Consider the following 25,577-nt stretch of genomic DNA (forward strand, 5'->3'; position numbering starts at 1 on the left):
GCCACGAAGTCTAAGAAGCCCATCATGCTGCCGGTGACGTTCATGGACGGCACCACGAAGACGCTGCTGGCCGACTCGGCCACCACGGCCAGCGAGCTGTGCAACGCGCTGGCCGAAAAGATCAACCTGAGAGACCGCTTCGGCTTCTCGCTGTACATCGCTCTGTTTGACAAGGTAAAAACCCCTGAGTGGGACGCCGTATCAGCCTCTCCTTAAAAGAAACACACTCAGTTTTCTCCGATATGATGGAGGCGGTATAAACCGTTTTTTTTTTTGTTTGTTTGTTATTTCGTCAGGTGTCGTCGCTTGGCAGCGGCAGCGACCACGTCATGGACGCCGTCTCGCAGTGCGAGCAGTACGCGAAGGAGCAGGGCGCCCAGGAGAGGAACGCCCCCTGGAGGCTGTTCTTCAGGAAGGAGATCTTCAACCCCTGGCACAACCCCGGCGAGGACTGCATCGCCACCAACCTCATCTACCAGCAGATCGTGCGAGGGGTGAAATTCGGAGAGTACCGCTGCGAGAGGGTGAGCTGCCGTGCGCTGTGTGTCGATCGGGCGGGTGTTGGGTTTGTTTCCTCCCGATCGTCCCTTCACGCCGTCCCTTCGCATCTCCCGTAGGAGGAGGACCTGGCCGAGCTGGCCTCTCAGCAGTACTTCGTGGATTACGGCTCCGAGGTCCTCCAGGACCGCCTGCTCAGCCTCATCTCGTCCTACATCCCCGACAGAGAGATCAACTCCAACAAGACTGCAGAGAAATGGGTTCAGCTCATCGTTTGCGCCCACAAAAAGGTGTCTGCCGCTCACATAAACCCGACTCGTCCTTTATTTTTTGCTGTTTAACTAACTGTAACTCACCGTGCAGGGATCACACACTAAAAGGAGGCTGAACACACAGAGGGTGAAGGAGGACGTGGTGGATTTCGCTCGTATAAAGTGGCCTTTACTCTTCTCACGCTTCTACGAGGCCTTCAAATTCTCAGGTTGGCGCCACAAAGGCTCAAACAGCCCACACACACTGTATCTCATTTTGAAGTACGTTTTTTTTTTTTTTTTTCATGTACCGTGACGCCGTCTGTTCACAGGACCCAGTCTGCCCAAGAACGACGTGATCGTGGCGGTGAACTGGACCGGGGTTTACTTTGTGGACGAACAGGAGCAGGTCCTTCTGGAGCTGTCTTTCCCCGAGATCACCGCGGTGTCCAGCAGCAGGTACGACAGGCAGCGTGTCCTCCGAGGAACTCCGATTAGAAATAAAACACGGTGTCGAGATTATGTATGAAATGTATCTGAGGGTGAGATCTGAAAAAATTACCCACTCTCATCTTTACTACAAAATATAGACTTGTCACGTTTTGTTATTAGAAATATGTATTGTATAATTGCCTTAATTGCAACTACCAAAACATTTTCTTGTCTTATTGACGCCACAAGAATCATTCTGCTCTCTCAGAAGTAGCTCAAGCAGTGCGCCGTATTTGACCGTATGCCGACGATGTACTCGTCTACATGTGGGATGACGATCATTTTATTTATGTTGTACTTCGCATGGATTCAACAGACCTTGCTCGGTTTTTAGATTAAGAATAAACTGGTTACAAGCTGCTTTGCTTCCACCTAATAACATTTTTATTCTTCGGTCCAGGGATTCATTTTCCAACAAAAATACGATATTTCTTTAGAGAATTTACAGGAAAACTAACGTGTGAATAACTGGCCAGAAAAGCGTGGATTAAACTAACATTTTTCTTCTCCAGAGGGGGTAAACTCCAGGGCCAGAGTTTTACTCTGGCCACCATCAAAGGAGACGAGTACACGTTCACCTCCAACAACGCAGAGGACATCCGCGACCTGGTGGTCACTTTCCTCGATGGTCTGAGGAAGAGGTCCAAGTACGTGGTGGGACTGCTGGACTGTCCGAACCCCGGTGAGATTCAGTCATGGGAAACCGAAAACTGCACATTTATGAGCTGAATCGTGAACTTTTTTTTTTTTTTTTTTTTTTAAATCTCCATCCGTCAGCGGGGGTGGACTCCACCTTCCTGAGTTTCTCCAAAGGCGATCTGATCATCCTGGACGAACATGACGGAGAGCACGTGATGAACTCCGGCTGGGCTCACGGCATCAACGACAAGACCAGGCAGAGAGGAGACTTCCCCGCTGACTGTGTCTATGTGCTGCCGACTATCACCAAGCCGCAGTACGACCTGGTGGTGAGTGTCGGTCACAACATTAATCAGCTTTTTCTGTTCGCACTCGGCTCGGTTTTACAGCGCAGAACAGGAAGAGGGCGCTGTTCTTCAGTGCAGTGTTGATTTCAGGAATCACGTCAGGGCTGGATCTCTAACTGGGGAAAGTGAAGCCACCGTCTGTTTGACTCTGTCTCAGGCTCTCGTGACGATGACTCCTGATCAGAGGCGTGAGTCTATCAGTTTGTCCCAGTTGAACCCGTCTGACCAAGAGGACAGAGCGAAGGCCTACACACTGGAGGAGTTCTCCTACGACTACTTCAGGTGCAAACAAAATCTGGAGGGACTCATTAACTGTAATGTGAAAATGTGTCTCCTCTAACCACCGCTGCATGTTTCCAGGCTGCCTCCTAAGAGCACTCTGAGCAGGGTGATGATCTCCAAAGCCCGGGGGAAGGACCGTCTGTGGAGCTGCACCAGGGAGCCTCTCAAACAGCCGCTGCTGAAGAAAGTCCTGGCTCACGAGGAGCTCGCCCAGGAGGCCTGCGTGGCCTTCATATATATCCTTTTTAGCGGAGGTTAAACAGGTCGTTTGATTTAAAAAAAATTTTTTTAGAGAAATCATACAAAAATTGCAGAAATGTTGTTATGTCTGTTGGCCTTAACCGTGTCCGTGCACCAGTGATGAAGTACATGGGCGACTACCCGTCCAAACGAGTGCGTTCGGTCAACGAGCTCACCGATCAGATATTCGAAGGAGCGCTGAAGGCCGAGCCGCTCAAAGACGAAATCTTCTGTCAGATTCTCAAACAGCTCACAGACAATCACATCAAGTAGGTCGGAAACACGCAGAAATCGGCAAAGATTTGTTTTTACGTATTTTACCGTGAATCGGAAAACAACCCCGACACGTTCCGGGCGTGAATCTCTCCGTGCCACAAAATACGCATCTGTTTGACCGCCGTCGGTGTGTCTGTGTGCAGGTACAGCGAGGAGAAGGGCTGGGAGCTGCTGTGGCTCTGCACCGGTCTGTTTCCTCCCAGTAACATCCTGCTGCCTCACGTGCAGAAGTTCCTCCAGGCCAAGAAACATTATCCTCTGGCTCCAGACTGCATGCAGCGGCTGCAGAAAGCTTTACGGTAACACGCGCCGTTCCTTCTTCCTCCGTCTCGCTCGCCCGGCAGTCGCTTCATCTCTCTGCCGTTTGTTGTAGAAACGGATCGAGGAAGTATCCCCCTCACCTGGTGGAGGTGGAGGCCATTCAGCACAAGACCACTCAGATCTTCCACAAAGTTTACTTCCCCGACGACTCGGACGAGGTCGGTGACCGCTAAAGTTCAAAATGCACATTTATTATATCCCGTTTTATTCCTGTGAGTTTGTGCCTGGTGCTGAATTTGGGGCTGTTACGTCGAGTTCAGTTGGTTATAATCTGCAAGCTCACCAGTAGATGCCACTAAATCCTGCACGCTGCTCCTTTAACACAGATTCTCTTTTAATTGTGTAAAGAAGCATTATTTAATTGGTCCAAAAATATTATAAAATTATACTTGTATAGAACAGTATCAACTTTTTAAGTACATTATATACATCATATACTCTTTGAATCCTCTGTAAACTTTCTACAGGGAATTTTTAAAAAATCCAAATTCACATTTTTCTGCATAGTTTCATATGTCGTTCGTTCATTTTGGTGTTTTTGTTCGCAGGTGTTCGAGGTGGAGTCGAGCACGAAGGCCAAAGATTTCTGCCACAACATCTCCGGACGTCTTCTGCTCAAAACCTCCGAGGGCTTCAGTCTTTTCGTCAAGATCACTGACAAGGTGACGAGTTGATCTGTGGCCTAATTATAATGGTATAATTCTGTTGTTTTGCTTCTCTTTGTTGTTCTTTATTTTCAATGTTAGCTGTGACTTCCCTCTGAGGCTCTGGGACCAGGGGCTCCCCGACCCCTCGGGCCCCGACAGTAAACCTTCCATGGTTCTGTAGCTGCGGTCACTTTTCCCGCATCCTTTAGTTACCTCCGATGTACAATCTGATTGTCTGAGATTAGGCACGCTTGCAGACAACTTCCTGCCTTTCATTGTGATTTTTCTGGTGTTGCAGGTCATCAGTGTGCCGGACGGCGACTTCTTCTTTGACTTTGTGAGGCACCTGACCGACTGGATCAAGAAAGCCAGACATGTAAAAGACGGTAAAACCATCAGCTTTTATCTTTCGAAGCTCGTCCTCTCGCTGATACTTCTTGCCGTAACGGTTTATCGTGTCCCGGTTGGTGGTGGGTGCGCAGGTGTCATGCCTTCGCTGACCTATCAGGTGTTCTTCATGAAGAAGCTGTGGACCAACACCGTGCCGGGAAAAGACTCCATGGCCGACTCCATCTTCCACTACTACCAAGTGAGTCTCAGCTTGAATTAACAAAACTTTTTGGCCCGAGACAAACAAAAAACACCAAAAATGGATAAAAAAAAAAAAAAAAACTAAATGGAGACAGTCTTAATAAGAGTAGGAATGATTTGTGTAGATACTGTATGTGGCACTGGACGCCACCTTATTTTAAAGCCACTTTCAGGGTCTGTTTGAGTTTAGGGACAATGTTAGTGGGTCTGAGAATGAAAAAAATCTTAATTTAGCGCCACTGAGCAGCTTAAAAAAAAAAAAAAATACATATAAATGATGCAGTTTCTGACCAGCGACTGTTTTTTCTCTACAGGAGCTGCCTAAGTATCTGCGTGGCTACCACAAGTGTTCGAAGGAAGAGGTGCACCAGCTGGCGGCGCTGATCTACAGGGCGAAGTTCGAGGACGATAAATCCCAATTCCACAACATGTCCAAGATCCTGAAGGAGCTCGTCCCTCAGGACCAGATGAGACATCTGTCCCCCGACGACTGGAAGAGGGTGAGCGGCGGCAGTAAAACACGTCTCCACACAAAATCTAAAAATGTTCTTCACTAAAGTTTTAAAACCTTTTCTTTAAGGTCAAATCACATATTTAAGATTTCATAGGTGGATGCTGTCATTCACTTTAATGTACTTTGGTCCTCTAAAAATACACCAAGGATCGATAGTTAATCAAATATGAATAAAACATGACAAACTAGAGGTAAAGCACTCCCACTTAATGTCTGTCTGAGATGGTGGAAGTGTATAAATTAATGTGTCATCTTCCTGTTTTCAGTCCATCATGTCTCTCTTCAACAAGCACTCAGGGAAGACTGGCGAAGAAGCCAAACTCTCCTTCCTGAAAATCATCTACAAGTGGCCCACGTTCGGTTCTGCCTTCTTTGAAGTCAAGGTAACGACGTTAGGCCGTAATAATTTATAGAAGCTCGTCATGAATACGATAAGAGGGCCTGTTGCGCTCATCGATTTCCTCCTGCGGCAATTTCAGAAAGTGACACAACACTGTGAAAATGTGTGTTTTTTTCTGCAGCAAACAACGGATCCAAATTACCCAGAAACCCTCCTGATAGCGATCAACAAACATGGAGTCAGTCTGATCGATCCCAAGTCGAAGGTGGGTGCACTTTAATTCGTTTGTACACATTAATATTTAAATCTAAAAATATCAGTTTTGGGGGATGTTTGAGGTGTGAAAGAGGACTTTGCTGTGAATCTGTGTTTATCTGTGACTCGTTATATTTCCTGCAGGACATCCTCACCACTCACCTCTTCACCAAAATCTCCAACTGGAGCAGCGGCAACACGTACTTCCACATCACCATCGGAAACCTGGTGCGAGGCAGCAAGCTGCTGTGTGAAACCGCACTGGTGAGAGAGCCTCTGTTTCCTCCGACTCCGGTCAGAACGAGTAGAAAATAAGAGTCTGGGTCATTTACTTTCAAAATAAAAGTCTAGATATGTCAAAATGGCATATTTTGCAACCTGTGCAGTGAACGCAACACGTTAGCTTCAGGTTTACGCCTGCAGAGCACTTTATTAGGAACACCTGTGTAATCTAATGCAATCTAGTACAACAGCTCTGCTACAAATTCAGCTTTATTATTGACATAGTAGTGTTCCTATTATTTTGTCCACCTCCCTTAAAACGCTTGAGGGAATTGCATTAGAGCACGCTAGTGTTCCTATTAAAGTGGTTGGTGAGCCTACATCCATCTCTCAAGGCATGAGGCGTTCAGGGACATTACTGAGTGTAGTTCACCTCTGTCGCGGCAGCACACAATCACCGACAGAAGCGGGAGACAAAATTAAGGAATATGAACAGGAATTTAGAGCAATATATTCCCAGGAAGCAACAATTATAAATTCACGGCAAAACTTTTGATCAAACGGAAAAAAAAAAAAAAACTGGAAATTATACATTGTTCTGTGAAAAGTGCATCACAATAATCAAACCTGTCCTCATCTTTCAGGGCTACAAAATGGACGACCTCCTGACCTCTTACATCAGCCAGATGCTGACGACAATGACCAAACAGCGAACCGCCCGGGGCAACAGCAATTGAGCAGGCGACTGGAAACTCATCGATCGCTGTCAATCAATCACGCACACAGAGAGTCTGTAAACATGCAAACAGACGTGTTGGTGGACGTCGGCGCTGTGATGCCAACATTTTCATTTCTGTTATTATGCATTGGCCCTGTCTTAAAACTCACCTTTTTGCCTTTAAATGACCTTTTCCCAACACGCCACATGTTACGCGGCGTCGTGTGTCATTACATTAGCAGTGAGGTTTAAGTTTTACGTGTTGAACTTTCAGTGCAACGACTCGCAGACTTCTTGAGATTGAAATCAATGTCGCAATGTTTTTCTAAAATGAGACGGCTGAGCAGAAAAATCTCTCCGCCCGTATTTATCGAGTGTCTCAGAGCAGGAAATTGGTCCAAATGACTCCTATAAAGCTGCAATTATATTCCTAATAAATCAGAAAATGGTTAAAAAAAAAAAAAAAAAAAAAAAAAAAAAAAAGATCCTTCAGACAAATTCTCTTCTTTGAAAACCATACAAAATAAATTTGGCACATTTGCAAGAAGAAAAATAATCAATGAATTAAAAAAGCTGCCAAATACTTTCAAGTCCTTTGCGAGTGACTCTGTGACGCTTCATAAATACGAGCCTTAATCTCAAACTGCTGCTTTAGATGGTTGTAAAAAAAAAAACGAACGATTCCTGAAACAGCTGCGAAGTCCCGTCACACCAAAATCCCCCAAAAAGTTTTCTTGTTGTTTTTTTTTTTGTTTGTTTGTCTGTTAAGTAGCTCCTTATTTATCCTTCGAGTTGTTCCAACGTTATCCAGCTAACTTCAAAATATTTAAGAAAAATCAACCGTTGCAGTTTACCAAATCAAATGCAAAAGAATTTCGAGTTACGATCTGGATTTAAACGTAGCTTCAGTGTGGAGGAATTACGAATAATTTGTATTTGTATTTTATTGCATCGTTAGTCGTGCACGTGCAAAGTAACAGCCCAAATTTTTTTTGCCACCAAATTCAAACACCATCTTTGTTTGAGTCGATCCACAGTAGTTTGTTTTCAGAGCGTCTCCGTGTGAACTGTAGATGGTGAATGATTTTATTCTCATATGTCTTGTTTTGTTTTTTTTCTAAATATATGAAGAATTAGCATTGATTTTTAAGCATCTAGTCATAATCACAATACTGTTTTTGGACAATGTTTATGAAGCAGAAATTGTTTCATCCACGATGTGACCACATATCTTTAAGTAGCAATGAATAAATTACATTTTGCAAAGTGCACGTTCACATTCGTTTCATTTCAACTATTTAAAACTATTTAAAACTATTCAACATCTTTATGAGCCAGAGAACTGCACCAACATGCAAGTAACTTTAAATCTTTATATCAGTTCAATAATTGGTCCCTCCAGGAACAGTTTTTTTGTGATTTTTGCGATCAAAGAAAGTTCGATTCTGCAGCCCTTTAAAAAATAAAAGAAATTCGATAGAATTTGCAGCAATTTATGCCTTTTTTGGGGTTTTTGATTTTTGGAATTCGGTTAAATATTCATTAATTATTGCGTTTTCCTGGAGGAACTAATTATAATCATGCACACCTGGTGTCTGGACGCTGGCGTGTTGCTCATTAACTAAAACTAAAGGCTGTATCACACAAACGTAGATCTCAAAATTATTAGTCACTCAACCTACAAACAAGGGACAAAATGTATGCTAACATTTTGTAATTTCTTAATTCATATAGATATTTTACAGACGTACTTTTATATACATCAAACAGAAATTTAGGAACTAGGGAATATAAAATTTTACGGTTTTTTTGTATTTAAATTTGAATAGGTTCATTGTAAAAAAAAGAAAAAGAGTAAAAAAATCAATTTGATTTTAGTTTTATTGAAAAATTAAATACTTCATGCATTTACATTTAATCATACAAATATCTTCAGTTGGACTTTAACTGCGGTTCTGTCATGTTTACATAAAGTTATTGAGCATTAAATATAGGTTTGTAAAATCAGGTGGAAACACCGTCGACACACAAAACAAGTTAACGAACGAGATCCAACATGTTTACATGTGAACATCAAACCTGAGAGGAGAATTTGATTTCTGTAGGATGTTGATAAAACAAAGTGAGGGAAGGTTTCTGTCACTTTATTTCATTAAGACAAAGAGTTTCTCTGAGATCTTACGCGTCGGCAGTGTGCGGCTCGGCGTCGCCACGGTGATGTCAGTGCTCGGTTACGGCTGCCGGGTCGAGCGACTTCACCGTTTGGGAGTTAGCGCTGGAGACCGACCAGATATCGCTCATCTCTACGAGAGAAGGTCAGAGTCAGAAAGGTGGTAATTAATCAAATACAGGGAAGCTGTGAAGAACAGATATTATTATCCTGCAGGTAAACTAATTATACGCCTGCAATTTATTTAGAATTTTTTTTATGTAACTGAACAATAAATGTTGTCGACAAAATTGAAATAAATATATCATAATTCCTAAAATTAAATAGTTTAAACTATTAAAACAAATCTAAAATGTTTTATGTACTGAAATAAAAACACTTTATGTCAAAATATAAAAAGAAAATTTTAAAATCTAATTAGCTTCTAAAATGATTGATTTATAATGCACATATCAGTATGTCGTCAATATTTGATCAGAAAATGGAAATCTGTGATTCTGTCATAATAAACATAGACTTTTATTTTTCATGGGGTTTTAGCACCTGGTTTTTTTTCAATTTTATACTATAAATAGAAATAACGTTCCAATAATTTACAACTTTTACGGATTCAATGCGGCTCTAAACTGTCCGCAGTGAAACATCTCAACTACTTCATAATATTTCATATTTGTCTTTTTTTTATTTTTACCTGTTTTGAATTTGCTGTAAGTGCCGTTGTCCATCGTGATTTTGCCGCCGGAGCAGAAAGCCAGTCGACGTTCTCGCCACCTGGAAGCAAACGACACACTTTTGATTTATCGCCTCGACCCGCTCGGATCGGACTTCTACTTTCAGTCCCGGCTGCGGAGGGAAGGTGGGACGGCTTTGTTTATCCGAATGATTCACCAGTGGAAGAAGAGGATGACGAGGATCAGGAGGAAGGACACCAGATCGGTGAGAATCCACATCAGGTTATATTCACGCGGACTCTGAGAGACAGAAATAAAAGAGACAGTCGGGGGGCAGCGAGGTGGAAATCACACGAGCGCGTTAAAAAAAAAATAGATTACAATAAAAACGATTCAGCCTCAGGCGTCGGCGGAGGACTTGTTGAACTCACCATGAGGAACAGAGGAGCGGTGACGGTGCTGAGCAGCTGGGGGGCGTTGGTGGTGACGGAGTGGGCTCCGGTGCACCAGGCCAGAGAGTGGAGCCACGGCTGGCTGATCACGTACAGGTTGGTGGTGATGTTCGCTGCGGCGTACTCCCTGTACAGAGGAGAGACGTCACGGCAACACCGGGATGGAGGACGTCAGAGTCTTAATGCTGACTGACACACACACACACACACACACACACACACACACACACACACACACACACACCTGATGAGCTCCATGGACATGGAGCTGTAGTGCAGGTTGACTTTGACGATGTGCTGACTGTGCAGCTCCTCTAGAGGGAGCCGACTGCCTGAAGTCTGTCGCAGCCCGGGGTCGATTTCCCGGACCAGAGATCGAAGGTCTGAGGGCAGCCACAGCACCTGGCGAGAACACACACACACACACACACACACACACACACACACACACTCAGATAGAAAGTAGTGCAGAGTTTGTCACGTTCACATCCACTACTCGTTCACAATAACTTCCCTGTTTAAGTCATGAGCACGTCGACTGTCAAACGACGCAACGTTTAAATTGCAGGATTTTATAATGGAGTCTGGTGTGACTTTAAAAGAGAGCAAACAGGACAGAATGTGCAGCAGGCTTTTACAGCTCAACTCAGTTTGACAAAAACAACAAATGACAATTCAGAAATTGGATTTTAACAAATAAAAATGGACATTTTATATTTTTTGTTTCATGTCGTTACGTGTGCGCTCACGATAATGTTGAGGTTGTCGGGATAAAAACGAACCACTGATTAACCAAAACATGATAATAAACAGTTAAATAGCAACAGAGATAATCCAGCACTTCTATTAATAAAACTTCCTGCTGGTCTAAACGTCATCATCCCGCTGCCTCACCTGTGAGGACTGGATGGACGACTCGTTCTGGATGACGTCCAGCGTGCGCTGGATCCAGGTGTCCCGGTAAGGGTGACCTCTGGGCGGCCGGTAGAGGTCGAAGATCACCAGTTTGTGTGTGCGCGCTGCCAGCTGCAGGAAGACCTGCATGCTGCAGACCGACTGGTTTCCTGCCCGCCGCCGCTCCTCCGCCCCCAGAGAGCCCGCCGTACCGAACGGGTTGTGCTGGAAGGGACGACCGCAGATACACCGATTAATACGGTGACGTAACACGGAGGCCCGTATGTTCTTCGTCTGCCAGCTGAGTGTCATGTCGGACTACAAATTAACGGACAGTCGTGGAAATGTTGTGCTTTTTCTGTGGCAGATTGAGTGCACGACATTCATCTTTAATAGAAAAAAAAAAAACAAGAATTTGGTGCACAAGTTATCTATCTGGGTTTTCTAAATAAATGATGAATACACCCTCTTAGATTCATAATCTAGTGGTTCTAAAATGTCTTTTGACTTCCCGAGGCCTCTTAAACTGTTCCACCAAACTGAAGTGAAATTGTAATATAATATTTTATTTTGAATGTTTTGACTCCAATGCCGCACAAATTATTACTTTTATGAGCTATTTACAAAAGACATCCTTCAGTTTAAACAAACTAAATAACAAAGTAAACTCTTATTTTGCCCCGAAAATATTTTAATAATTTTTTTTTTTTTAAAAACATGAAAGAAGAGTTTGAAAGCAGGCAGTTGTTTCTTAATGCGTTTCAGATCGTCAAGCAGAAACGATGGATTCATGTAATTAATTTGGTTAATTTAGTTGCATTATCTAGTCAAATATAAGTATTAGATCGGGACTCACGGAGAGGAACCAGGCGCCGGCGTTCAGGCTCTCCAGCTCAGTCCAGGTGAACATGGCGGCCGGCGTGTCGGTCCGGTTGGGGAAAACCTGGTGGACGTTGGTGGTCCGTCGCAGCGTGTGGTCGTGCATCAGGAAGGGAATGCCGTCAAAGCTGCAACAGGACGACACCATCGGAAATGTAATACCGTTGTCGCGACTTCGTTTTGTTGCTTTCACGTCTCGTTTGGGATTTATTCGTTTCTAGTCTTTTGTCTATTTTCACGTGTCGCAGCAGCTGGCCGACCTGATGGTGACGTCCGTCTCCAGGCCGTCACTTCCAGCCTCCACCGCCTTCTCAAAGGACATCAGTGTGTTTTCTGGAGCGAGCTGCAGCGACATAATGAACATTCACACGCTTACATGTGCGGTCGTTGAGTTTATGGAACATAAAAGTTCATGTTTTACTTGGTAGAGTGAATATTTTTTTGATCCCTGCAATAAAACCGCTAAATCATAAATAGTCTCAACAGGAAGGATGTGAGCAGAGTTCCCGTTTCAAAGACGGGTGCTGTTCATGAAAACACAGAGGGTCCAAGAAAAGCTTCAGATTTGGCTTCTTATGCAGACTTTCATGTTTTTTATTTTTTTTCTACAAAGAGCAAGGGATTTGATAACAGCAGAAAAATATATTCTCCAGTTTGAGCCTCTCAGATGTGACAATGTGCTGCTTTTCCATTAATGTGAGACAGTCAATTTAAATGTTCTCTCTGCAGATGCGAGGTGCCGTTTCTCATCATTTTTCAGGCTGTGATCAATAATTAAATGTTAGTTGCAGCCAGAAATTCAAATTTGTTTTCCGTTTCTGGAGAAAAGTCAAACTTAACATCTTCCGCTGTGATTAAGTTCCCGTTCCTGTAACCGTCCGAAGGGTCCCGCTCACCATCGGCGCTCCTCTGTGGCTGATGAGCGCCGGCGCGGGGCCGAGGGTTCCCCCCTCTTTGATACAAGGAGAGTACAAACCGAGGGGAACCAGGTAGAGGGCCGACAGGACGCTCAGGTACACGACCAGGATCAGGCCCCGCCTTACTGAAACACAAACACCCGTCGTGAGAATCGCACACGGGGGAGACTGAAAGCATCCGAGGACGTGAAACCAAATTCAAAACCTCCGACACGAGTTAGAAAACATCGCACGTCATATCAAAAGCTGGAAAAACCGCACCTCTGCTGTTCATGCGAAAGAAATGCAAAGCCACCGGCCAAGCGAGCGACGTCAGCGTTAAGACTCCGCCCACGTGCAGGTAAGGAGCCGTTACCTGGTCAGAAGAGGACACAAAACATCTGGTAGAGTCTGGAATCAGCGGCGGAAACCGCAGAGAGGAGGAGGAGGAAGAAGAAGGTCACCTGGAAGGAAAGCAGTAACGTCCTCCACTCTTTGCTCCACAGGTCGGACAGGACGGCGGTGGCGGCGACGGAGAAAGTCAGACTCACCAGGATGCCGATCTGACGAGAGGACAACGAGTCAAGGTTCCGCTTGGATCGACCGGTATCAATCTGATGTGTCTTTATATTTTGTTTTTAATCACGTTTTATGCATTTTATTCCTATTTCGTGAAGCACTTTGTTCACGCTGTTGTTGAAAAGTGTTGAATTTATGGGCATTTATTATTGTAACGTGAAAAATGTCATCAGAGTGAGGAAACAAACTGATGTGAGAGAGTTTAGAGGGAGATTAACAGGTTGATGACGTGTCATTAACTACGATCATATTACCAAAGAGATCAGTGGATAAAGTTCAATATCCGAAGAAGGAAACATCTGTCAGTGGTACTGGAGCTCCTCAGGGAACTGTTCTGTCTCCTTCCTGTTCACCTTGTACACAACTAACTTCCAGTACAACTCAGAGTCATGACATCTGCAGAAGTTCTCTGATAACTCTGCAGTGGTAGGATGTATAAGGGACGGACGGGAGGACGAGTACAGGGCAGTAGTGGAGGACTTTGTGGAGTGGGCGGGAAGAAATCAGCTGCTCCTGAACGTGGCCAAGACCAGAGAGATGGTGGTCGACTTCAGGAGGAAGACGACGGCTCCACAACCGCTGAGAGTTCTGGGAGAGGAGGTGGACATGGTGGAGGAGTACAAGTACCTGGTGTCTCCATGACAACAGACTGAACTGGAAGACCAACATCAACGCTGTCTACAAGAAGGTGATGAGTCGACTCTTTTTCTTGAGGAAACTTCGATCCTTCAATGTGTGCAGCGAGATGTTGGAGATGTTCTACCATCTGTTGTGGCCTGTGCTTTGTACTTCGCTGTGGTCTGCTGGGGGAGCAGCATTGGAGCCGGTGACACCAACAGACTTAACAAACTGGTGAAGAAGGCCGGCTCCATCATCGGCTACAAACTGGACAGTCTGGAAAAGGTGGTGGAGAGGAGGACGCTGAGGAAACTATTATCCATATTGCATAATCCTGACCACCCTCTCCACCACCTGCTGCAGGGACAGAGGAGGACGTTCTCTAAAAGACTCCTCCAGCTCCGCTGTCACAAGGACAGATACAGGAGATCATTCCAGATACAGGAGATCATTCCAGATACAGGAGATCATTCCTGATACAGGAGATCATTCCTGATACAGGAGATCATTCCAGATACAGGAGATCATTCCAGATACAGGAGATCATTCCTGATACGGGAGATCATTCCAGATACAGGAGATCATTCCTGATACAGGAGATCATTCCTGATACAGGAGATCATTCCTGATACAGGAGATCATTCCTGATACAGGAGATCATTCCTGATACAGGAGATCATTCCTGATACAGGAGATCATTCCAGATACAGGAGATCATTCCAGATACAGGAGATCATTCCAGATACAGGAGATCATTCCTGCCCACTGCAATAAGACTGTACAATAACTCACCTCTGGCAAAATCCATCACAGTACAATAACACTGTTGACTGTGTTTCTTGGTTTGTTGTATATAATATATATAGATATATACTATACTGTATATATCTATATATATATGTTGACTGTGTTTCTTGGTTTGTTGTATATAATATATATAGATATATAATGTACTGTATATACTGTGCATTTTATATTTTATATTTATATTTTTTACTGCTATTTACTGCTATTTTATTGCTGTTCTATTATTCTATTCTATTATTTTATTCTATTATTTCTATTATTATCTTATTGCTTCTGTATGTTGCTGTAGCGAAAACATTTCCCCTCGGGGATTAATAAAGTAAATACCTACCTCCCTACCTACCATCTGTTTTAGCAGAATTAGCTTTAAGAGTTAGCTTTTTTTACGCTTATTTTTAATTTTGAATACTACCGTTAGCTGAGTTTAGATTCCTCTCTGCTTTTCAACCGAGCATCCCATCGATGGAGACACAAAGGTCATCTCGCTCTCATTTTGTGCGCACTTCACCTTGAAGTCGGACTCGTGGGTAGTTTGGCATCTGATGTTGTGACTGAAAACGTGGGCTGAGAAACAAATTTGTCTGAAAGCTGCAGGAGGTCGAAACTTTGGAACAAATTAAACAATGAGTTACCTTGTGGCTCCAGTGTAAATGAAGCTTCTGGCCTTCTGACAACAAACACACGGCCAGCAGCTGCACGAAGAAGAAACACAGATGAGTTCAGTCTGATCTCCACAGCACATATTTGAACACTTTATCACTTATATGTGTCAAAAATGTTCAACACCGATGCTTTGACTTCAATAACAGTTCCTCAATGATATCCACTTCGATACCGAGTTCACTTTAAGAAAAAGAAAACTGCGTTACACATTATAGCTGCATGTTTCCTGCAGCTACAGTGTCTCACCACGAGCACAGTGACGTAGGTGAAGAAGCCGGCAGCGACGACCAGCAGCACCACCGACCAGGGAAACCAGAAGCCCAGGTTCCCAAAGTTAAACCTTCACACCCAGAGACATGTCAGGGACAGAGGTAAGAGGACGTGTTAGTGATGGATGGAGAAGGACACCAGGATGGAACGATAAACCAAAAGAGAGTCAGAAATCCAGAACATGCAGAGAGAGTTAGCAGAGAAGATGAGATGAAAGTCCGATTTTTGAAGACCTTAATTATGTGGGCGTAACCACGGCCTTTCTGGGGGGGTCATGTCCCCCTAATATTCAGGAAATACCAATATATCCCCTCAATATAGAGAAGAAAATCTGTTAAATATATTCTCCTTTTATGAACACAATCAATGCTTCTGTCTACTTATTTGCTGTTCATTTTTGATCATATTTTGGACCACATGCTACGTTATGACTTTTTTGTGCTGTTTCTGACGACATGCCGTAAGTATGACTTCCGTTCAAGTTACGGTAGTCAGTATCGTGGAGCAGTTGTCAGCGTTGTGGTCTCGCAGTCTAAAAGTAGGGGGTTTGATTCCCGCCTGGGACTTTCTACATGGATTTTGCATGTTCCTGCAAAAAGAATAACTGGCTTGGAACGGCACTATTTTGCTGCCTTTATTGCATGCTTGTCTGACTTATATGACTTTTAAACATGCTATGGAAGAGCAATCAGCGGTGCAGCGGTTGGTGTTGTTGCCTCCCAGTCAGAAGGTTCCAGGTTCGAGACTCACCCTTGAAAGGACGACATTAACAACTTAAATGAAAAACCACGTCAAAGGCAAGAATCAAACCTGGAACCTTCTGACTGGGAGGCACCAATGCTAACCACTACACTACTGTTCTGTCTCCAATAAAATGTTTAAAAGCCATATAAGTAGTAAAAGTCAGACAAACATGCAATAAAGACAGCACAATTTTACAGTTGCTGGCACATGCTATAGTACGACTTTTTTATCCCATTTTGGACGACATGCTATAACATAACTTTTTGATCATACATCATGTATATACAGTAGGAGCACCTTTGTCCTGTGAAGTTGCAGCAGGTTAAAGTGTACATTAGTCATGCGTGTGGAAAACATGCAGTCTGCCGTGTGTTCACTGGTGACTGTGCTGCGTGTGTTAAGTGACTCAACCCACCAGTCAAAGTCATTGTAGTCGTTCTTTGCTTGTCCCCAGAAGTAGAGAAACACCAGCGTTAAGCAGAAAGCCGCCACGAGCAGAGCGAAGCTGGCGCCTTCCGCCTGAGCAGCAGAGACAAAAAACAAACATCTGCTCGTTGCTCCGCCCTTCAACACAGCGAGCTCTTCCTCTTCGCATTTACTGCCCCGTTTCTGTGGAGATGAAGGACTGACCTTTGACCTTCGTGGGGACAGAGGCGCTCTGTCATCGGTCATGTTTGAAAACTATTTATCCCTCAGCTGACTGTAAAAATCGACCCTTAAAAGAAAGAATTGAAGCTCCTGCAATGAAACTGAACTTCCTTTCGGTTGTTTTATTGATTAGTTTGCCTTCTTCCAGCCGGTTATTGATTCATTTCCAACCACAGGAACTCGTTAATTGATTGTTTCTGTTTCTATGTTACTGATTACATGGTGCGTAAGACTTGTGCTGTATATTTAATTTAAACACCGTCTTTAAAAGCCTGAATTAAAAAATAAATCAGGTCGTTATTACATTGAACTTCAATTCCCAGGTTGTTTTAAAGACGTTTTACGGCCTTTGTGTATTTATTAAGACATCGTTTCTCAACCTTTCTCGCTTGTGACTCCATAAATAAACATGAGTTTATTCCGTCAGCTATAAAAACAGCTCCATCTGCAGTGGTGGGAGGAGTTCTCGGATACTGAGAAGTAAAAGCAGCAGTATGACAGCAACGAAGCACCTTTTTTTTTTTTTTTTAAGTATTAGCATCAAAACATATTTAAAGATTATAATAATATAACTGATGCCTTAAACTGTGTTTCACATTTACTAGAGGGGATTAAAGAGTGGCCCACGGAGCGCAGTGATGCTGCAACTTTCCTGAGTTTCGTCAGTAATAATAATAACTAAAAGGCATCATTGTGCTTTTATTTTGAAGTCAGGGTTTGGAGTATTTCTACACCGGATTGGGTCCCAATGTGGCGTAGAAATATTCAAGCAAATATTTCCTCCAATTCTGCTCTCACCCAGATTTCTTTAATAAATCAGGTTCCATGCCTAGTCCTTTATCTCCAGACTTTTACTTTGTTTGGACATTACATTTATTACATTACATTTCATTTATCTGATGCTTTTATCCAAAGTTACTTACAATAAGTGCATTTCAACCATGAGGGTACAAAACCAGAACAAACAAGAATCAAGAAAATACAATTTCTTCAAGAAAGCCAAACTACAAAGTGCTAAAAGTAAGTGCCATTTTAAGCGCTACTAAAGTTCTCCTATTCGAGGTGAAGTCGGACATCCTGTGAAATATAAAAACTGAAGCCGTCCGGTGTAGGATCCACTAACCGTGCAGTGAACTGTGATCCCACTGACCGACTCCTGCGGCTGCCGGTCATCTCACCTTGTTGCAGCAGCAGCCTCCCGGCTGAGCGCCGCTCCTCTCCAAGCGTCTCCACTGGCAGCCGTACAGACCGGACAGACACGACACGAAGCGCCGGTGCTCGTAACGCCGCAGCAGCTGAGCACGAAGAGCACGCAGCCGCCGGGACAACGTGGACGCCATGACTCACTCCGACGCTGCCTCCATCCTGCTCACACACACGCCTGAGCCAACGGGAAATACAGAAATCACAAGTCACATCGTATGAATGAGTCAATCTGTGAGTTCTGACTGCTCTGCATCACATTTCTGTGCTTGATTTCTACACAAATCATGTCAAGAGAAATAAATAAACATAAAATGAAAGGTTTAGAATAAATTGTTCTTGGATTCTTTACAATAGTCGACCTCAGTTTCCAAATGTCAGAAGGAAATCTGTCCAAACTCGGTTTAACGGAGGCAAAGCTCTGCTTCTGTCGACTGTTTTTACAGCTTGTTTTGGTTCTTTTATACAGAAGATGATCTGAAGTTTTCCAGCTGCAGTTCCAAGAGAGGTCGAGTTACAGTTGCGCTCAGTCCTCAGCAGCTTGTTTTGTCCTTTACTGTCAGCCCTCTTCAGATATGACAGCTCTTGTGCAACTCATTATCTCTGCTGGAGGACAAAGGACAGCTCAGGTAGAGTCGATTCATCAATAAATTGATCGACAGGCAACTAATCACCAACTCTTTTAATAATCAATTCATTTTTTTTTAAGTGGTTTATTAAACAAAACTGTTAACGTTTTCTGATTTCAGCTTCTCAAATGTGAGGATTTTATGGTTTATTTTTTCCTCCATGATAAGAAACTGAATATTTTTGGGGTTTTTGACTGGTTGTCAGGACAGAATGGAACATTTCAGGGTGCACTTTGGGTTTTAGGAAACATTTTTTTACCATTTTCTGAGATTTTAAAGACCAAACAACTTTAAAAATATTAAAGAAATAGAAAATTATCTCCAAATTAATTTATAATGCAAATAAGCATTAGTTGCAGCCCTATTTTATAATGCAATTAACTTATAATTATTTACTTTGTACAAATTATATGGTGACATAAATGAGGAATATTGTGATTTTCTATACTAGATCCTGTTTATCTCCAGTCCTCCATGATGACACCTGCTATGCATCATAAACACGACTTATATAATACCGGTTTACATACAAGCTCATCACCGGTGAAACAGCAATTAAAGAATAACACCAACTCTGTAAAGTCTTAATTGGATTCTTGTGTACCAGAGGTGTTGGCAGGGTGAGAAAAACAAAGCTACCTGTAGTGTCACACCTTGCAATAAAAGGTGTTCAAGGGCTGAAAAAAAAACAAAAAAAACCTGCCGACTTTTAAATCAATAATCCAACACACGTTGCTTTGCAAAAACGGCATGAAAAGCACAAAACTAAAGACGAGCAACCTGACATTATGTTGGTAAATTCTTCACGTATATGAGCGTCAAACTTATGTTGCATTCTCACTTTGTACATCCAGTTTGCACCTTCATTCCTCTGTTGCAACTGAGCCGAATTGAAGCCTGGCGTCTAATTAACGCTAAACACTGTTCATCGTGTACATTTCCGTTATGTGCTTTTGCCAGAGAGCGTGATCATTTTAAAATGACTGATTTTCATAATGCAGTCTGGGTCATCCACTCTCCATAAAACAAAGAACAGGACCTTAACGAGACACAGAGTTCAAGCCTGAATGATCATCACGAAAAACACGTCGATGCAAAAACAGCTTTCATTTTATTCTATTATTGTAGGATCAACATGTGACGCTAACTGTCCTACCTCCAGGCCGGTTCTGCCTCCCGGTGAACGGCGGCGAAGAAGCCGCAGTGCGCAGCTCTCCCTCCGTTATCGCTGAGAGAGCAGGTGGCCTCGGATGGTGAAGGGGAGGCAAGTCACGTCGGAGTTCCACACGGAAACCGGAAGCAAAAATGCTTTACCCAAAAATATACAACACAGGATTTTAGGTTTTTAAACCCTTTTAAATCCTCTGAGCCTTTATTCCCCCCATTTTATCTGGCAAATTATAATGTAGAGGACATTTAAGAAACAAAAAGAAAATAGAATTTCCTGAATCTGTTGCCTTTTATGCAAAATAAATACAAATTGTATTGAAAAATAAGCTTTAAACTCAAATTCAGATTTTATTTTTTTTAATTAAAGCGTAAGTTGATAGATAGTTATATCTTTACTGCTTTACACGGAGTCCTGTTGATGCCCTGCACCTCTGTACCACCCGCTGCCACGTGTTGCCACAGTGACGCAACCACAGTGACGTCAGCAGGTGAGTCCAGGTGGAGTTTTACACCTGTCACCGTTATCAGGTGTCAGCAGCAGGAACCATGTTGGGTTTTTTTTGTTCAGATAATAATAATTGTAAAATTATATTGTATAATTGCATAGTTGCAATTTATTCAGAGCCCAAAATTTTAGGAAATGTGGTTTGCAGAAAGGCGCTAAATACACAAGTCAGGAAATGCCGCAATTAATAAAGACGTAGGTTTGTTTGTTTTTTGCAACGTCAGCAGCTCTGCCAAAGTTCAAAGGTCACTAGCAGAGGAATAAAGAAAGAAAACTACGATTTTAAACATCCACAATCATGGCAGACAAGAACTGCACCATGTACTTTCAATATCAAAACGTGAGGCCGGAAGTTAATCGATTTGGATTGTGAGTCTCTTGAGTTTTCTAGATATTCAGTTTACATCTTTATCCAGTTTACATCTTTATCCAGTTTACATCTTTATCCAGTTTACATCTTTATTCGTTTACATCTTTATTCGTTTACATCTTTATTCCGTTCCAGGGAGAAGCTGCAGCTGCAGGACAGATTTGCCAAAATACTTTGCAAATATACTTGCAAATACCAGCAATTCTGCACAAACAGGAAATTCCGTATCAGACAAACAGCAAACAAAGACAACAATGCACACAGAGTGACACACTGCTGGACTCCGAGAGGAATCTGGACTGTTGATAAATAAAATGTGATAAATAAAATGTGCTGGTGTGAACATCGCGCCCCCTGCTGGACAGTCTTCTTTGAAAAGTTGTGCAACAGCAGCATTTTTTTTTACTCGTCAGCCAGTCGCTCCCCAGGTTTGGGCTCTGCCCCCAAAACGAGGTCAAGTGCCAAAGCAGCTTCAAAATATTGACCCTCATTTCCGGTTTCATCCTCCAAAATAAAACCTGATTTACGAACTGTTGCAACTTATTGACTTTAGTGACTAAAAAAGACACGAGGTAAGAAAGATTCAGTATTATGAGTCTACAACAACAAGGACAATTTATCTTAGCTGAGCACAATGACCTGAGAACTGCTTTATCCAAAAGGACAAATATTCATACCGCTAAACGTGTTGCACTATAACATCCCGGTTCTGCAGAGGCCAGAGTTTTAGATATAGCCTATTTGTTGTTATTTTGTTTGTGAGGCTCATTTTGTTAAATTGCAGTCAATAGCAAGATCTCTTAGAAATAATGTCCCAGTCTTGTAGGTTATTATTTTTCCACCTCTGTTCAGTTTTTAATCTCGTTTTTTATTCTTTCTCTTCAAATCTCACATTCATTAAAAACATTTTTTTAAAAAATACACCACTGAGTACGTGATTTCTTCTTTTTTTTAATTTTTTTTTTGTTTATTTAGGAAAGCCAAATCTTTTGACCTGGAGAGCTGTTACCTCGAGCGACTCTTGCCTGCGCTTTTACTTTGAAGGCTGCGCCGCGCCGCTTCCTGTTTCAGAGTGAGCGGTTTGACGCGGCTGCGGCAGCGCGAATCAACTGGACTTTGACGGGAGATAAAGTTGCCCTTATCGCGAGGAGCGGTTTGTACCTCGAGGTCCGGCCGTCGGGAGATGACCGACCTGTGGGTTTCCGTGGCGGTGTTGGGCGCTGCGGTGCTCCTCAGCGAGGCGACCCGCCGGGCGGCGGTGCGCCTCCTCCCCGCAGCTTACCGGATTTACCTGGTGGAAGCGGCGTCCACCTTCCAGCTCTGCAGCTGCACGCACGAGCTCGTCCTGCTGGGTGAGACGGCGCGGCTCGGGCTGCCGGTCAGCCTGGCCCTCACCTACACCGTGACGGTCATCCACTTGTTGACATTCCGGGGAGCGGCGTGCAACCTCTACGGGGCTCTGGAGAGCGTTTGCCGCGGGACCAGCAGCGTCGCGGCGGCCGTCGCCATCGTCGCCTGCCAGTTCGGAGCGGCGGTCGCGGCGCGAGCTTTCGCCGCCTCCGTGTGGTCTCTGGGTCTGTCCGACGTCCACGTCCGGCACCGGAGGTTCGGGTTCGAGTGCTTCGACTCCCTCCGCGGCACCGTGTTGGAGGCCGCGGTCGTGGAGCTGGTCTGCGCCTTCACGGTGCAAGCTGCGGCCGTGTACGCGCGCAAGCTGGACGAGAAGCTCCGGGTTCACTTCGTGGCTGCTGTCATCACCTCTGCTGTTTACACAGGTGTGTTGTTGGGGGGGGGGGGGAATGCAGGAAGTCAAACATGTCAAATGAAATCAAACTTTTATTATCTGACATTTATTTTCTTGGAAGAATCACGTCATTATTTGCTCCATAAAATGTGAGAAAATAGTGGAAAAAAAAAACTCGGGTTATAATCCTCAAATTGATCGTTTTGTCCAACCAGCAGCTCAAAACCCAAAGACATTTATTTTACTATTACAAACTTTTTTTTTATTTTTTTAAATCAAATATGTACATTTGAGATGCTGCATGCAGTCCAACATGGAGTCTGCAGGGAGACTTTAAGGAGCAGTAACGTGTCTCTGTGTCAGTATGAAGAGAATCAGCTGTTGGGTGTGTTTGGTCTCAGGTGGGAGCGTCTCAGGAGCCTTCTTCAACCCCATCCTCGCCTTCTCCGTCCAGTTCCCCTGCAGCGGCCACACCTACCTGGAGTACTGCTTCGTGTACTGGCTGGGACCGGTGCTAGGTGAGGAGCGGACGGAGCCGGGCTGGTTGTTGTTGTTGTTGTTGTTGTTGTTGTTGTTGTTGTTGTCGTCGTCGTCACAACCCCCACTCCAGTCAGCTAATCTTTCAGCTTCATATTTAACTTGCAGCCTCCAGACTGGTGTTGATCCTCTCATCTCACTGTTTACTCCAATGTCAAACAAGAACACAGGAGCTGACTCGAAGGGCGCTGCAGCTGCAGCTACTATAAATATATAAATATATATATATATATATATATATATATATATATATATTTATGGTGTTTACAAACCAAATAGAGTCCATCTAGAACCATTTAATCAGCTTAATTCATTATAGAAATATAATAAACTTTCAAGTTTTACATTGCGTTTTTCCTTTGGCCGAGATTTATTGAGGTCAAATAACACTTAATTCATATTAAATCATAGATAACTTCACGAATATGTAAAAATATACATCAGTAAAAATAAAAATTGAACATGCTCATATGTACTGAATATTAATAAAGTAAAAGAGGCGTAGCTCCGGCCTTGTCTGGTTATAACGACTCTAATGGGAATATCATCAGTCGAACAGATACTGTTTTATAATATTTATTGTATTTACCGCCTAATCTTTCTGCCGTGACGCCTCCAAACCGGCTTTCATTTCTTTTGTCGACATGCACTGCTTGTTTAAACGCCTCGTACCCGACACACCTCAGAAATAAAACCTCCCGCGTGTCTGCAGGCGCGACGAGCTGGATGCTGCTGTTGGAGAAGCTCCTCCCCTTCCTGTCGGGGAAGAGCAGCGTCGGGCCGGACGGCGTCCCCGCGGCCCGGAAACAGAAGACCCAGTGAGGCGGGAAAGGCCGCTTCTGCTCTTAGTCCACGTGTCCAGATCGAACAGATCGCACGACTGTAATCAGATTTCTAAAGAAGGCAGCGGGAAGAAGGAATCTGAAACCGCTCAGGTCCGACCGAAAGTCGAAGTTTGTCGTCGTCAGCGAGGCCTCGGATAAATCTGCAAAATGGCTTCAGTCAGTCGGCAAAAATATGTTTCACAAAGAGGCACAAACGTGAATTATTCAGTGATTTGAAAGTTCTGGTCTTCAGGTTGAACTGTAGTTTAAATTGTTTACCCTTTTACCCGTTCTCCTTCCTGTTTACGTGCCCAAAAGCATGTTGGGAACTTAAATAATTTTTACCAAATGTTTTAATGTGGAGAAGCACAACATTATATCGTCACGGTGACTGTAAGCTGTTGAATTGAGGCTCGCCGCTGCCGTCGCCAAACAACGCGCTTCAAAAATGCCATAAAATCATATTATAACCATATAATTCACATTACAGACAATATGAAAGTGTTTTGAAGGGTAAGTGAACAAATATTTGGTGGTTGGGTTTTATTTGAGTTTCAATAATGTGTGTTTTTAATCGAATCAAAGTATTTTCACTACAACTTGAGATCAAAATATGGGTAAAGAAAACTGGATTTCAGTTGTAGGACATTTTTTTAAGATGACCAAAGATTTACATTTGACCATGTGTGTCAGTCCAGCTGATAATTCACTGTATTGTTAATACCAGCCGAGAGACCAGTGTGATATTTGCATTGGCGGCTGTTTATTACAGTTTTGGCTGCATAATTTTATTTTTTTACTGAATTTCTTTTGATGTCAAATCTGTAGTTTTTATTCAGTCATGAAGCTCATAAATAATAAGTTACATCCTGAAATACCTCGACAGTCCGGATGATGATGATGATGATGATGATGATTTGTGTTTCTGAAAGAAATGCGCAATATGTTTTTAGACAACAGATTTTTTACAGCGCTGTAATTTTAACGCATTCATAATCTCCTGATATTTTGATTAAAAACATCGATTTGCAAAAATGTATGTTTGTCATTTCTTATGTTTATAAAGTTTGTTAGTGTCTTTAAGTCTCGAACGGACTGCAAAGGTTTCAGCCGACATTCGTGGTTACAAGAGGATCAATTTTAACCATTTTGACAAACTCCACTAAAATGGTGAACATGGAAAACATTATACCGCATGTTAGAAGTCGTGTCATAACTACTATGACGTCATCACCATATAAAAACCTTTAACTTTGGAAAGCTACTTTTAGTTTGTTCTTTCATCACCTCATTTTTAAAAAAAAAATTTTACTTGTAAGCTTTTCAATTTTCTTTCGATATATTAAAAAATACGAGCGCAGATTTAAAAAAGTTTAGAGACTGCTCCTGTCGCGCGTGAACGACGCGCAGCACCGTGACCTTCGACCTTCGTAACGGCGTGTGCCGAGTTACGTTTTAAAAAAAAAAAAAAAAAATTTCTGGTGTGAACAATACATATAAATATGTTATACTCTTTGGACAATAATATTTATGTGTGGCTCAGAGAGTTTTTGTCGCCAGTGGGTTTTTCTTTGAACTAAATGTCGCCGATTTAAATACATATTTTTTTTTCTTAAAATCAAAACACTTCAACCCGACAAAATCGGAGCCAAATGACAGTTAATCTCCTCG

General features: G+C 43.1%; 3 protein-coding genes across 5 annotated transcripts in view; 2 read left to right on the forward strand and 1 right to left on the reverse strand.

Annotated features, from left to right (window-relative positions):
* myo7ab (myosin VIIAb) overlaps positions 1-7,096 on the forward strand; it is a 29,880-nt gene extending 22,784 nt beyond the window's left edge. Inside the window, exons 30-49 of the mRNA XM_069145881.1 lie at positions 1-174; positions 297-524; positions 618-788; positions 862-979; positions 1,082-1,208; positions 1,754-1,923; positions 2,019-2,209; positions 2,385-2,509; positions 2,588-2,745; positions 2,865-3,018; positions 3,169-3,324; positions 3,399-3,504; positions 3,895-4,008; positions 4,292-4,379; positions 4,476-4,582; positions 4,899-5,084; positions 5,365-5,481; positions 5,620-5,703; positions 5,838-5,957; positions 6,560-7,096. Coding sequence (XP_069001982.1) covers positions 1-174; positions 297-524; positions 618-788; positions 862-979; positions 1,082-1,208; positions 1,754-1,923; positions 2,019-2,209; positions 2,385-2,509; positions 2,588-2,745; positions 2,865-3,018; positions 3,169-3,324; positions 3,399-3,504; positions 3,895-4,008; positions 4,292-4,379; positions 4,476-4,582; positions 4,899-5,084; positions 5,365-5,481; positions 5,620-5,703; positions 5,838-5,957; positions 6,560-6,652 — 2,787 coding nt within the window. The 3' untranslated portion in view covers positions 6,653-7,096. The remainder of the gene's footprint in view (positions 175-296; positions 525-617; positions 789-861; positions 980-1,081; positions 1,209-1,753; positions 1,924-2,018; positions 2,210-2,384; positions 2,510-2,587; positions 2,746-2,864; positions 3,019-3,168; positions 3,325-3,398; positions 3,505-3,894; positions 4,009-4,291; positions 4,380-4,475; positions 4,583-4,898; positions 5,085-5,364; positions 5,482-5,619; positions 5,704-5,837; positions 5,958-6,559) is intronic.
* Positions 7,097-8,496: 1,400 nt separating this feature from the next.
* Positions 8,497-20,000, reverse strand: LOC138196123 (glycerophosphodiester phosphodiesterase domain-containing protein 5-like). 3 transcript variants are annotated; one of them, XM_069145882.1, is made up of 16 exons: positions 19,913-20,000; positions 18,103-18,305; positions 16,692-16,795; positions 15,509-15,602; positions 15,232-15,291; positions 13,060-13,158; positions 12,878-12,971; positions 12,596-12,741; positions 11,960-12,042; positions 11,677-11,827; positions 10,821-11,045; positions 10,171-10,328; positions 9,906-10,053; positions 9,692-9,774; positions 9,495-9,574; positions 8,497-8,936 (listed from the first exon to the last, which is right to left on the reverse strand). In XM_069145882.1, the coding sequence occupies exons 2-16, from the start codon at positions 18,262-18,264 to the stop codon at positions 8,854-8,856; spliced, it is 1,770 nt and encodes a 589-aa protein (XP_069001983.1). In that variant the 5' UTR covers positions 18,265-18,305; positions 19,913-20,000; the 3' UTR covers positions 8,497-8,853. The 3 variants fall into 3 exon arrangements, with proteins under 3 accessions (XP_069001983.1, XP_069001984.1, XP_069001985.1); XM_069145883.1 differs by lacking the exons at positions 15,509-15,602; positions 16,692-16,795; XM_069145884.1 differs by lacking the exons at positions 15,509-15,602; positions 18,103-18,305; positions 19,913-20,000 and having other exon boundaries at positions 12,596-12,737; positions 16,692-16,789.
* A 1,896-nt stretch (positions 20,001-21,896) lies between these two features.
* Positions 21,897-24,941, forward strand: LOC138196125 (aquaporin-11-like). The gene is made up of 3 exons (XM_069145885.1): positions 21,897-22,576; positions 22,947-23,063; positions 23,795-24,941. Exons 1-3 carry the CDS (start codon positions 21,985-21,987, stop codon positions 23,902-23,904), a joined length of 819 nt encoding a protein of 272 aa, XP_069001986.1. The 5' UTR covers positions 21,897-21,984; the 3' UTR covers positions 23,905-24,941.
* Positions 24,942-25,577: the final 636 nt, after the last annotated feature.

The sequence above is a fragment of the Embiotoca jacksoni genome, unplaced genomic scaffold (genome assembly GCF_022577435.1).
Source record: "Embiotoca jacksoni isolate LCO1_2020_lvr unplaced genomic scaffold, fEmbJac1.0.p SCAF_13, whole genome shotgun sequence".
NCBI classification, from domain to species: Eukaryota; Metazoa; Chordata; class Actinopteri; family Embiotocidae; genus Embiotoca; species Embiotoca jacksoni.